The 12207-nt window shown below is 32.1% G+C and overlaps 1 protein-coding gene across 2 annotated transcripts in view; it reads right to left on the bottom strand.

Moving 5' to 3' along the window:
* Positions 1–5568: 5568 nt before the first annotated feature.
* Positions 5569–12207, bottom strand: part of LOC124360023 (elongation of very long chain fatty acids protein) — a 90808-nt gene continuing 84169 nt past the window's right edge. For both annotated transcript variants that reach the window (XM_046813256.1, XM_046813266.1), the window contains exons 5-6: positions 10231–10473; positions 5569–6556 (exon numbers count right to left, since the gene is read on the bottom strand). In XM_046813256.1, the coding sequence (XP_046669212.1) occupies positions 6323–6556; positions 10231–10473 (477 nt within the window). In that variant the 3' untranslated portion in view covers positions 5569–6322. The remainder of the gene's footprint in view (positions 6557–10230; positions 10474–12207) is intronic.

Genomic DNA, 12207 nt, shown 5'->3' with positions numbered 1-12207 from the left:
CTATACATGATTGGCCCTCCCCGGGATTTGAACCCGTGATCTCTCAGTTAGAGAGCCGAGACTATAACCATTAGTCTACGGAGGAGGACAATATTCTATTCTATCCCTTTAATTGCCGAGAATGTAAAAAGCAAGTAACTTTTAACGGGTTTCCCATTTCAATACCCAAATATTAATACATTGAGAAATAAAATTAATTTTAAAATCCAAAATTTAACTACTTCGCCTTATCATATTATATACGTGATAGGAAGATATTGAACTCCTGACATTACTGATGCTGAGCTTGGTGTTGTAGGATATAATGTGTTTATATGTGATATATTATTATAGTGATCAGTGCTGAAAAGCAACAAGCTGGTAGGTAAAAGATACTCTCTTGGCAGTTCATGATTGTTTTCTTAATTTTTTAGCATAGAAATTTCTGTCAATGTGAATTGCATTGAGTATGGCTTTATCTTGTGTAGATTATCTTCGAACTTGGTTCTTTTTACTTTTTTCTCTCTGTAAAGCCTCAGCGACTATGCTGCCTTTGAAAGACACCGTTTTATTAATCTTCACTATTTTTTATCATGTTTACACATGATTGGTCCTCCCAGGATTTGAACCCTTGATCTCTAAGTTAGAGAGCCGAGGCTATAACTATTAGTCTACGGAAGAGGACTGATTCTTCTCGGTAGCGTACACAAATCAACGAACCCATATCTACTCAGAATTTTTTGATGCTGTTGATTAAACTATTTTTAATAGCTCATATGTTAATTTGTTACATGGATTATTCTCTAAATGAACAGTTTTGTTTATTTAAATATGTTTTGAAATTGTTGTAACTCAGATTACGTTTGTTTTATATTAGAGACCAGCTCAATTGTGATGGATTCAACCTAATTTCAGGAAAACTCTGTGTTATATCTATTGGAAATTAACTAAACACTATAAAATGGAACAACTCTTCAAACCTGAAAAACTTAATCAACTAGCCTCACTACCTCCCAAGATTGGAATCTTGGGATAAAACTTTTAAGACTCTTGTGTAGATTTTCTTTGACCTTGGTTCTTTTTGGTAGCATGCACTTGCCAATAAATCAAAACGAGCCCAAATCTACTTAGATTCTTTTGATGCTGTCGATGAAGATACTTGTAATAGATCGTATGTTATTTTGTTATCATATGTATCATTCTCTAAATGAACAGTTCGTCTATTTGAATATTTTTATGAAATTATAACTCGGCTATATTTGTTTTATAGTAGGGCCTAGCTTAAGTGTGTTTAATTAAACTTAATTTCAGGTAGGTAAATCCTTTGTGTTACTTGTTGCACTATTACTACACTGGATGGATCTGCGGAGATCATACCAATGGGTGATTTAAACCTGCCCCGTATACATTGGGTAGATGTGAGCTAGTCTAAAGTATATGGATCGTACCGATGTCTCATAGAGGTTATGCCTACATATTATAATCTGAAACAGGAAAATACAGTGACAAATTACCAAGAAGTAACCCTGGATTTAATAATATTTTTAAACAATTACAGTATAGTTTACGCGAAGGACTTACTGTTAGAGAAGGATAGGCATCACCCAGGTTTGAATTTTTAGTTCTGTGCATCTCGGTCTTTAGCTTCTGGCGGTGACAGATTTGTTCTGGATTTCCGAAAGTGAGATGTAGATGCTGTTTTTCAGAGTCTATCAAACTCTGAATCTCCAACTTGAAATGACCTGAAAGATCCAGAACTAATTTTCAACAATTTTTTCAGTCTTCTAGGCTCACATGTAAAATGTATTACTCCAATAAAAAAGCTGGTCGAACAAGATTCCAAGCGTGGTTCTCTAATGACCATATAAAAACAGCGCCACAAGGCTTACAAATCCTCCCTATCCTGCACTGTTTCTTTCATTATCAGAGGAAAAAGTAAGATGTTAAAAGTTAAGATGGAACTCAAAGGTGTTATTCAGAATATATTACAAAGGCTGAAGAAAGCATTCTTGTAAACATAAAAATCCTTATGGTCACATAGCGGTAGTTAAACACCATTCCGGCACATGTGACACTTGAAGGAGCAGAGGCGGATTACTCTTCCAGCAAGTGTGACATCTTCGCTCAAAATTTTCCATCTGTATTTAGGAGTGCTGACGTCCCAACACCAGAAATTGATTATGGATAGAACTAATCAATCTCAGGCTGCACAGTAATGGTATCGGATGTTCTGCACATACGTGAATCATTCAAACAAGAGTGCTGGACCAGATGGAATTCCACCAAATGTCATAAAACACTGTGCTCCATATTTGCGGTTAATTTGACTCTCACATTTACTTGTATTCTTGCATCTAAAACTTTTCCACCAACTTTAAAGCAAAGTTATGTCGTCAGTATATTTAGGTGAATGAAAGAATAATAAAACACTACTGATCTATTATAATGCAGTCTGCCCAGCCTTTGGCAGACCTTGTTTTTTGAGAGTATTGTACTAGAGATCTTATACTTTCAACTTTTTTTTGTTCTCTTAGGACAAGAAGCTTATAAATTGCACTTAGTCCTGTAAGAACCTTTGCGCTGCTTCCGTAGTGATAGGATATTCAGGATGGGTAAGGTTAGGGTGGAGGGGCTGCCTCCTATCGAGATCCATGAGGAAGAATTAGGGCACTACATCTCAAAGTCATCCCAGAAGAAGGGGAGGCCAGCTCTGAACCAGCCTCTCCAGTCAAAGTAGGCATGGGGTGGCACACCCTTGTTGAGGTTAACAAGAGCCTCTAAGGTAAGGGAACAAACCCCACCGACTCCAAAAGTCATCTTCCAGAGTAGACTAGACCTATCGAATTGCCCATAAACCCCAGAATCTCAACATTTGTTAGTGATGTGCCGCTACTGGACATCCATAAGGTTGGCCAGATTGAAGTGGCACATCGGTTTTTGCTGTGCCCAGTGGTGGGTTCAACTGGTAGGTATAAACCAGCCAGAAGTGATCCCTGCTGGGTCTACTTTCAACTTAAGAATCGCATTTGCCCAAAACATCATGGCTTCATGAGGCATCGCTATACCAGAAATAATCTACGTCTTGTATTAAAACAGTTCACATGTCAGCTTTTAACGATTCCTCTCGAGCCCACTGTATTAACCTTGACATCACCAAAACATTCGATAAGATTAACCACAAAATGGTTAAATTCAAACTCCCTAGTTCCCTCAGGAGTGTTTCAGGATTTAACTGTGGCCAATGCTTTTCAACTTTTTTATAAATAACACTTTACTCGGGCAATTGCAACAAAACTGCTTCTCTTTGCTAATGATATGAAGATTGTCAACAAGTTTAATACTATACAGGATCAGGAAGTCACCCAGTGATCTCTTGATGGTATAAGTCAATTTATGTAAATGCAATGCAACTAAATGTTTTTTAACATTTTGTTATATCATACAGGCGATATTATGTTGGAAATAATTTTGACTATGTCATCAACGAAACTATTTTCAAGTCCTTATGAACGAGTATACATTATATACAAGGCGTCCTCTATGCTGGGCGTCATATTTAGTTTAAGTAGGGGCTTCAAATCTCCCTATACACTTGCGATATTCTATGAATATCTAATATCTCCATATTTGAGTACTGCTTAGTAACTTGGTTCTCTTATTAAGCTGGTTAAGAAAGAAAGAAAGAAATACATTTGATAATAGGTTGATAATAGGTTTGATAATAGGTTATATTGATAATAGGATTCTAGTGAGTTCTTTTAGGCTTCTGGGTGTTAAGCTTGGGCATCACTATCTGGACACACCAGTTCCCTCTGTTGAAGAGATTTTTTATTTTCATCTTCTTAAACACCTTTGCACTCCTCTGGCCTGCGTTGTAGGCCATTGCGGTTTCCCAGTCAAATCTGATTAAAAATTAAATAACCCTTCGAATTATTCCCATGGCCTGGATTACATGCCATGTCTGACTTCCTCATCAGCTCTGATTTAATCTTGTCATTGATGTCATATCTACTTTGAGTTATTTTTACAATTTTTACGCCATTAGGATTTAATGGCCTATTTAAAGGTCTATATTGGAATAAGTTACTGAAATACTGCAACGTTCATTGCATGTAAAGTGATTGGATTCACTACGTCCAGCCAACAGTATTTATCGATGTAGATACACGACCGCAACTCTCCTTTGTTATAAGAAAATAGGAAATACAGTTCCATTGGATTTTGGACGTTTAATGTAACACAGTGTTTTGTAAATAATACACTTTATTACAAACATCTGATAAAAGTATTTTCTCAAATGTACACTTATCTATAAAACAAATTACTTTGGCTATGTAATATGCTAAATTAAATTAACGCCATAAATGCAATATAATATATTACAAGAACTTATTATTATTATTTAACACTCACGTGAAAATCCAATATTTACAGGAAATCATAACAACATTCAACATCTGAGAGATAAAGATTCATACATTAATGTAATTGTTAATCCTAAAAGTAAATCAAATTTATTTATTTTCATTTAGTTTAAGCAAAATATGCCAGATAATAGATGTCTAATTAATTTGAAGGCGTGAACCCCCGATTAACTTTATACTTATCAGTGAATCAGAAACATTGAACATTGTATTTTCTAATGTATATTTGGGAATAGTACGCTCACAATAAAATCGCGTGGGAATCTAACAAGACCGACTTCGTAGTATTGCATAATTTAAATTTTGGTTACTATTCAATTGTTGTACATAATTACCATGTAACAAGTACAATACACTTAAAAAGATTGAAAGCTATATTTTAAGTAAAAATTAATTCAATGCAATCAATGTTACGAGTTTTAAATAAAAACGGGTTAATTAAGAAATAATAAAGTTTAGATCTAATAAATTGTAATTTAGAGTAAAGTAATTCTATTATTTATTTCATAATTAGATATTCTGGTTTTAATATTATATTACAAATTGTACAGTACATGATTGTATTTACCAAATAATGACGATGCATAAATAATATGAGGAAATAAATAATACAGTTTTATACCATGTCTGTGAACTTGCTTTGAAGTCCTTTACGGTCAAAACAGTTTGCAGCACGACTGTTTAAAACAATAACCTGGAGTGGTTGTGTACAATGTCCTCAAACTCTTGCGGGTTACTCGGTTATAATAAAACATCATATATCACTAATACATCTATGGGTCTCAGGTGACAGTAAAGCTATGTGCCCTTGAACTTAGATGGTCAGGTAACAGTATTGTAATAAGGATTGAAAGGTCAAAATTGACCCTTTATAATATTTTTTATGTTAGATTTTACAAAACAAATTTAACACACAAAGTAAAAAAAACCCAAAAAACACTGTTTAAAACGATCAATGGAGTGTTCGTAGTGTCTAGATTGTTAAAAATACTGGAAAACAGCAAATCACATTATTTTTAGTCTATTAATGCAACTGCACTTATGTATAGGCACATCCATTAAGGATTTTATGTCCACCTTAGCATTAAACACTTATTTGATAAATGATTTATGATCAAATTTTATGAAATGGGACACTGATATCTTATTTATGTTATAGTTTGCGACCATGACATATAGACTGTTATTTTTGGAATTGTGGGCAAAATAGGAGTTATTTTGAACTGGGTGAAACCTATTTAAAATAACCCATATTTAAATTGGTTAGGTTCTAATGAGAGACAGAAACTTTCCATACATTACAATGCCATCACATAACAGTTTGAGAGATGTAAATGTTGAACTAAAACAAACCCAAAAATATATATGATAACAATCTACTCTCTTATATTTGGTATTTTGTGTTTGTATTAAAGACTCAATTAATTTAATGTATAAAATCTATAATTTAGTTCTGGAGATTTCCAAAGATACTGCAGAGAGTTCAACTTTAAATTGATAATTTGTTATATTTATTTTAATATTACTAATATTTCTGCTACAGTAAAGTGTTATTTCAACATTTCGTTGAGTTTAGAGATGGATAGTAGGTAAAATGTGGTATGTAAAATGATATTTGAAATGAAAAAATCCACAAATATTGTTAGGCACCTTCGTTGTAACTGCTTACAATTAAAGCACCAATTCAACCATCCTTACAAAATGGTCAACATATACATACAAGCTACAGGTAATATCCAAGTATTCTTTGTTAAATAATAATCTATCATAACTTATCCGTAAATGTACAATTTCCACTCAATATAAAAAAGTAATTTACAAAGCCACTGGAAGTTGTAATGCAGGTTAAACCTACACGTCCACAACAAACAGCACCGTTGCACTATTGCACTATTTTCTTTTGTACATTGTGTACTCAATCACTCAGACTTATTTTCTTTCTGTTCTTGTTGTCTTTTCAGAAGTTCTTTTTGTTGTTGTTGTTTCTGGAGTTGTTGTAATCTTCTGTGTGGATATGCCTTGTTGTAAAAGTCATTGAAGAGGTAATAGAAGAAGACGGCGTTTGGAAGGATGAGAATCAGCGAGAACCTGGGATACTCGCAGTCGTAGATCAGAAGCTGGAATGAATGGATGAACGCCAAGCAGAACTGGGTCTGAAACATGACTTGAATATTAACAGAAATATACAGAATCGAACAAATCAGTTAAGAATACAAATATAATAAAAAAAGTATTTCAATGCGATAATGAACAGTCGCAAAGTGGGGTATATGACAATTTTAGGACAAAATTCAATTTTGGATTGTTAGGGAAGGTAAAATGTAATTATGGTTTTTAATATACAGATAGTCAAATATGTGTGCTGCACCTTTTTGATTGTACTGGAATTGCCCATTGAGGGTATCCATACCACTGGAAATTCTACTAATGGTCTAATCAAAGGTTTCCACTTATCAAACACTTGCATGACTTCCATGTGTTGAGGCCACTATTTTCACAGCAGTTAAATATATTCTTGAAACCACAATGGATAATTTCTTCAGGCAAATAAAATTACATTATCGGTATATGAAGGAATAATTAAAAATTATGAGTTTCTATAGCTTCACGAAACTGGAGTATTTTAATTAAGCATAAAAATAAAATTAACGTTTAAAATCTAATATAAATATAACATATGTATTTTTCTAGGGCAAAAGCTTTCAAATAAGAATTTTAATTTTTGTATAAAGTTTTAAACATCAACTTATTTTCTTTATTTATTAAACAACAATGCATTGATTATGATTGATTATGAGTAGTATAATGTTAATATATTATAATATGATAATTCATGTTATATTATGTTGTTATTGTGTTCGTATTGTGGGTTTCATGTTAAATATCAACAATTTCGTGTAAAAATGAGTCCCCTATATGTGTTTCTTTACCTTTCATAACATACAATCATCTTTCTTATTGTGGAATATTAGTGTTAAGACCTTACAGGACTATAGGATTTGAAGGAATCATGATTGCTATAACATCAGTTTTAATATAATTATCTCACAATGATTGCGGGAAAAAACTAACATTCTGGGTTCTTGTGTATATTAGAGCAGTACATTATATGCAGAGAGTCTTAAAATACAATTTTATGACATGGAAAGACCTTGGTCAGATGACAGATGATGTTTCTTGGTGGCCAACATAATCATATTTACTCTTGAAATAATTTTGTCCGAGTATTCGGGTAAATACCACACTTATGAGTAGTGTGACCTACGTACAGATCTTTACTAATGATGTAACATATAATTTTAAAGGTTTTCTATGAACAAAACAAATAACAAAATCCTCTCTCCATACTATTATGTAAAATTATTGTGATGGTTAAAAATACAATTAATATTTTAATAAACATAATTATTTTGGGACTCCTAAAATAGAAATTGGATTTCGAGATAATGTTCATAAATACGTTTTTGTGTGTTTAAAAGAAAACATCGACCACAATCACACACAAGTATCGAGTTTAGGAAAGAGGATATAATTTAAAATATCTTTATATAAGTTTTATATATTTCGAAATGTTAGGTCAATGCAGATGGTCTGAAATTGATCAAATTCAGTATGAAAATATACATTACTCGCACAACTCTAAACATGAATGGAACCTTAATTTTACATTTTCAAACGTTTACATATAATTTCTGGTATATAAATTAAGAACATTTTTTTGCCATCTCTAACTGACTTTTCTTTTTTTAAAGTTAACAGTTTTTGAGTGAGCCAGAGCTTTACCGTTCCTTGTATAAAGTTGCTCTGTCTTTAATGATGAAATTCAGCAACCATATACATAGACTTTTATTACCATAGGAAGTCTGCTGGGCATTGCAACAAGATTGGAGTAAATCTAGAAGAGTAAATTAAATTCAGAGTGCTAAAGGAACGTAAGAAGAAACCAATGAGAAACATCTGCTTTTTGTCGGGAGTTTATCTTTATGCATTTTTAAACATACAAATGGATTCTTCAACCATAGTCTTAATGAAAACAAAAGGAATATTAAAATTAGTAATATAATATTTTGACAAGTTTACCGTATTCTCAATGCTAGTATTTAAGACTATGAAAAGTATAAATTATTATTTACTACCATAACGAGATAACCTTTAGTTTTATTTTAATAAGCCATAAGTCCTTTTTACACATGTCCCTGAAATACTAAATAGTCGACAGATTTAAATTGTACGTGCTTTCAGTTCATGTCCACAAAAATATGAATTCTGTGTTCTTAGCTTAATACTAAGGGTTTTAAATCATTGTTTAAATACATTTTTGAATTTAGAAAAATATTACAAATGTATAAAACATAAATTATTGAGTGAAATATCAAAAAATTCAGATTTGAGTATTTGGATAATGGGATGTTTCTATCCTCCGTTTTTCTTACTCTCATTTTCCAAAGAACTAAAACTTTCCAGTATTAAAAAAAATAAAATGTAAGTCAACAGATTAGTGTATTGGAATAAACACAATCATTCTTTCTTGGGTGCGAAGTAAAATTCCAACTGTTGGATGCCTCGAAAATGTAGCAACTGATTAAAGAAATTAAAGACCCGCATTATGCGTATGGTCGAATGTTTGGATAAGTGTATTAAATTTAAAAGTCTAATGTATATTTTTGATTAATTATAACTCAAATTAAATGTTTTTGCTGATTAGACAATTTTGACTTGATTTTGCAAGCTAAAATGTCATAATTTTTAATAATAAATAATTCATATTTTTCATACTCAACAAAAATGTTAGTTATTATACTGGGAAAAAATAAAACTGCTACACAATCTAATAATAATAATAATAATAATAATGGAACATTACTCATGCGATTGATTGGTGGAAGTGTACATATTGGGCAATTTAATATCACTGTAAAATGGTTATTAAAATGTATTTCTTAGTGACTTTAATAATTACTTTACCAGAATTTGACGTTTATTCTTAAATAATGTACTTATTGCATGGAACTCAACATCGTCTGACTAGAAAAATTATTCTCAATCACTATTATTTCAGATTAAGCGTATCACAACAAAAATTGCAGGTGGAACAATTTTCAATCTGCTACGAGTATTAATTCTCTAGGCCTAGATATTGTGAGCTTTGTCATGAGTTTAAGGTATCAGAAAATGAGAAACCATGTCAGGTTCGTGGGCGTTAATTATACTGATTTGAATTTGGAGGGTTAGTTAAAACACAAGGCAGTACTTCAGCCACAAACGATTCTTATATTTAAATATTTTTGAACAATTGGCGAAGTTAATCCGCCCTTCAAGTATCCAGGAGGACACATACCTCACATTTTATCTCAGAACAGTCTTAAAAATGAAATTTGATTAATATGTCTAACTCTGAAACTCCTTAATGACAGAGTTTGTTTACTGTAACCAAACCTTTTTATGACATTTCTTGAACCTTTACATAAAAAACAAGATAACTCCCTAAAGATGCATTTTCTCTAAACAATCTCCATTTTGCGTTGTTGGAGCTTAAATATTTATACATCATTGTTAAATTTCAAAATGCCTATAAAAGGTGTAAAACAGAATTTTAATACGTAAGGGTTTTCATCAAATTCTCATTGGTGATGTCCCTGAAGAAATAATGAATTAATATTGGGTGAGCCTTTGATGGCTTGAACATACTGAAATTCTGGAGGTACATTTTACAGACAAATAGATAGTACATTACTTTATCTCCTTCAGAAATGGCCTAAATATGATTTCAGAGTTTACAGCTCATGGCATTTTATCATTGTCCAGTTATAACTGCAGTTGAACTTACCAACTGTAAAGTGGTGATGTACTTCTTCCACCAGAGGTAGCGCTGATATCGGGGTCCGAACGCTGACAACATGTAATACGTGTACATGATGATGTGGACAAAGGAGTTGATCATGCCAATAAAGCTGCCATGGCCGCCTGGGTAGTATTTGGTAGCACCCCAGGAGATCATGGGCATCACGGTGTGGTGGTACATGTGCAGGAATGTCACTTGTTTGTCTTTCTTGCGTAGTACGAAAAATACCTGTAGCGCAGATAAGTAATAGCTGTACTCAGATTCATTCATAAACAAATTCAATGTGTTAATAAATGAAAATCTAATTCTGTGATATAAATCTTTGTGAGCTTACAAGTAACTTAAGTTAAGCCCACCATTTATACACACCTATATAAAAAAGTAAATGTTTTGGCTTTAATGAAACTAAAACAGACCATTTTCGAAATACCTCACTTCAGTAGTAAATCTGGTATTTCATATTTAAAAATGTCATGTTATAATAAATGTAGTACAACGTTTGTAGAGCTGTAAAACAAACCGTTTTGATGTTAACATCAGTTTTTGTATAGATGTATACATTTCGTTTTGTTAAATTAATACTTTTGATAATACGGGTTTTTTATAAGATTTAAAAGTAAAAAAAGAGTTCTTAATTTGATTTAAACTAAAACAGTGTTGAAGAATAAATTGAGAGGATGATATGAATTATACCATTTTTTACGCCACTAGGTCAACGCCCTCTCAGATTACCATTAAAATCTGACAATAATAAAAAATACCTTGTAATTCATTAAATGAGATCATTACTAGAATATGAAAACGGATAAGATCAACTGTTAATAGATTTAATATCGTAGTTATCTACAAACTGCCTCACAAAACTACCAATATCTCACCAAAGTTCTAACACAAAATCTCTATATGGGTGGGGAGGAGGGGGGAATTCTCTTTTAAAGTGAAAGTTATCACTAATTTCTCTTATTCTTGTTACTCCTGTTCACGTAATTTTAAAAAGAAGCTGTGTTACGTACGAGTATACTTGGTAATAAAATAAAATAATAAGTAATATAAAAATCTTAATTCGATCACGATAATAATGAAAACAAATAAATTGATTATTATCTTATTGTTAAACCTCAAATAAGAACGAAATAAAGACAAAATACATACGGTGAAACTATGTCAAATATATTTGGCAATAAAATAAAATAATAAGTAATATAAAAAATCTGAATTCAATGACGAAAATACTGAAAACAAATAAATTGATTTACCCTATTATGTTAAACCTCAAATAAGAACGAAATAAAAACAAAATACATACTCGAAACAAAATACAATTCTTATAATGTAGCTTGGATTTTTCAAATAATACAAACAATCCTATTGTTTTATGAATCATGAACACATAATTTACAAATAAAATATCCAGCATTACAACACGAGAGTTGCTGTGATCATTTTGCTTTCACATTCTATGTAATCTACAGTACTCCTTTAAAAAGAAAATATATTGATTATTAAGTTTACAGCATTTTATTGTTATAAAATATGATCTAAGCAGATTTCTTCGCAGCCGTGATCACAGTAGACTCTACAGCAGTGGGTGGCTGGTGACCGCCAGTAGAACTGGCGACATCAGTCAAGGTCCCGCACACTATTATATGCAATTATCGCAGAGATCGTTGCACACATTTAGCTTTCCGAAGTTTGCGCGACGATCGTATAATGTGTAGGGAATTGTAGATTAGTACATATCGTTTCTATACGATATTTTTGATCAAATCTGCTCTATAATCGTGAGTGTCGTAACGGTATAGATTCATTTTTCATCGGTACCGTGACGGAATATAACTTACTGCACTATAATGTACAGTAGACAGTGAAATGAAAAGTCTAGCAGTCACACTAGTAGATCTTGCGTTTTTGGTTTTATATCCAGCTATGTTTTAAAAGGCCCGTTGTAATACATGTATCACT

The sequence above is a fragment of the Homalodisca vitripennis genome, chromosome 1, assembly GCF_021130785.1.
Source record: "Homalodisca vitripennis isolate AUS2020 chromosome 1, UT_GWSS_2.1, whole genome shotgun sequence".
Classification (NCBI taxonomy): Eukaryota; Metazoa; Arthropoda; class Insecta; order Hemiptera; family Cicadellidae; genus Homalodisca; species Homalodisca vitripennis.
Note: the sequence above shows the minus strand (reverse complement) of the source record. Positions and strands in the feature narration are given on the sequence as shown.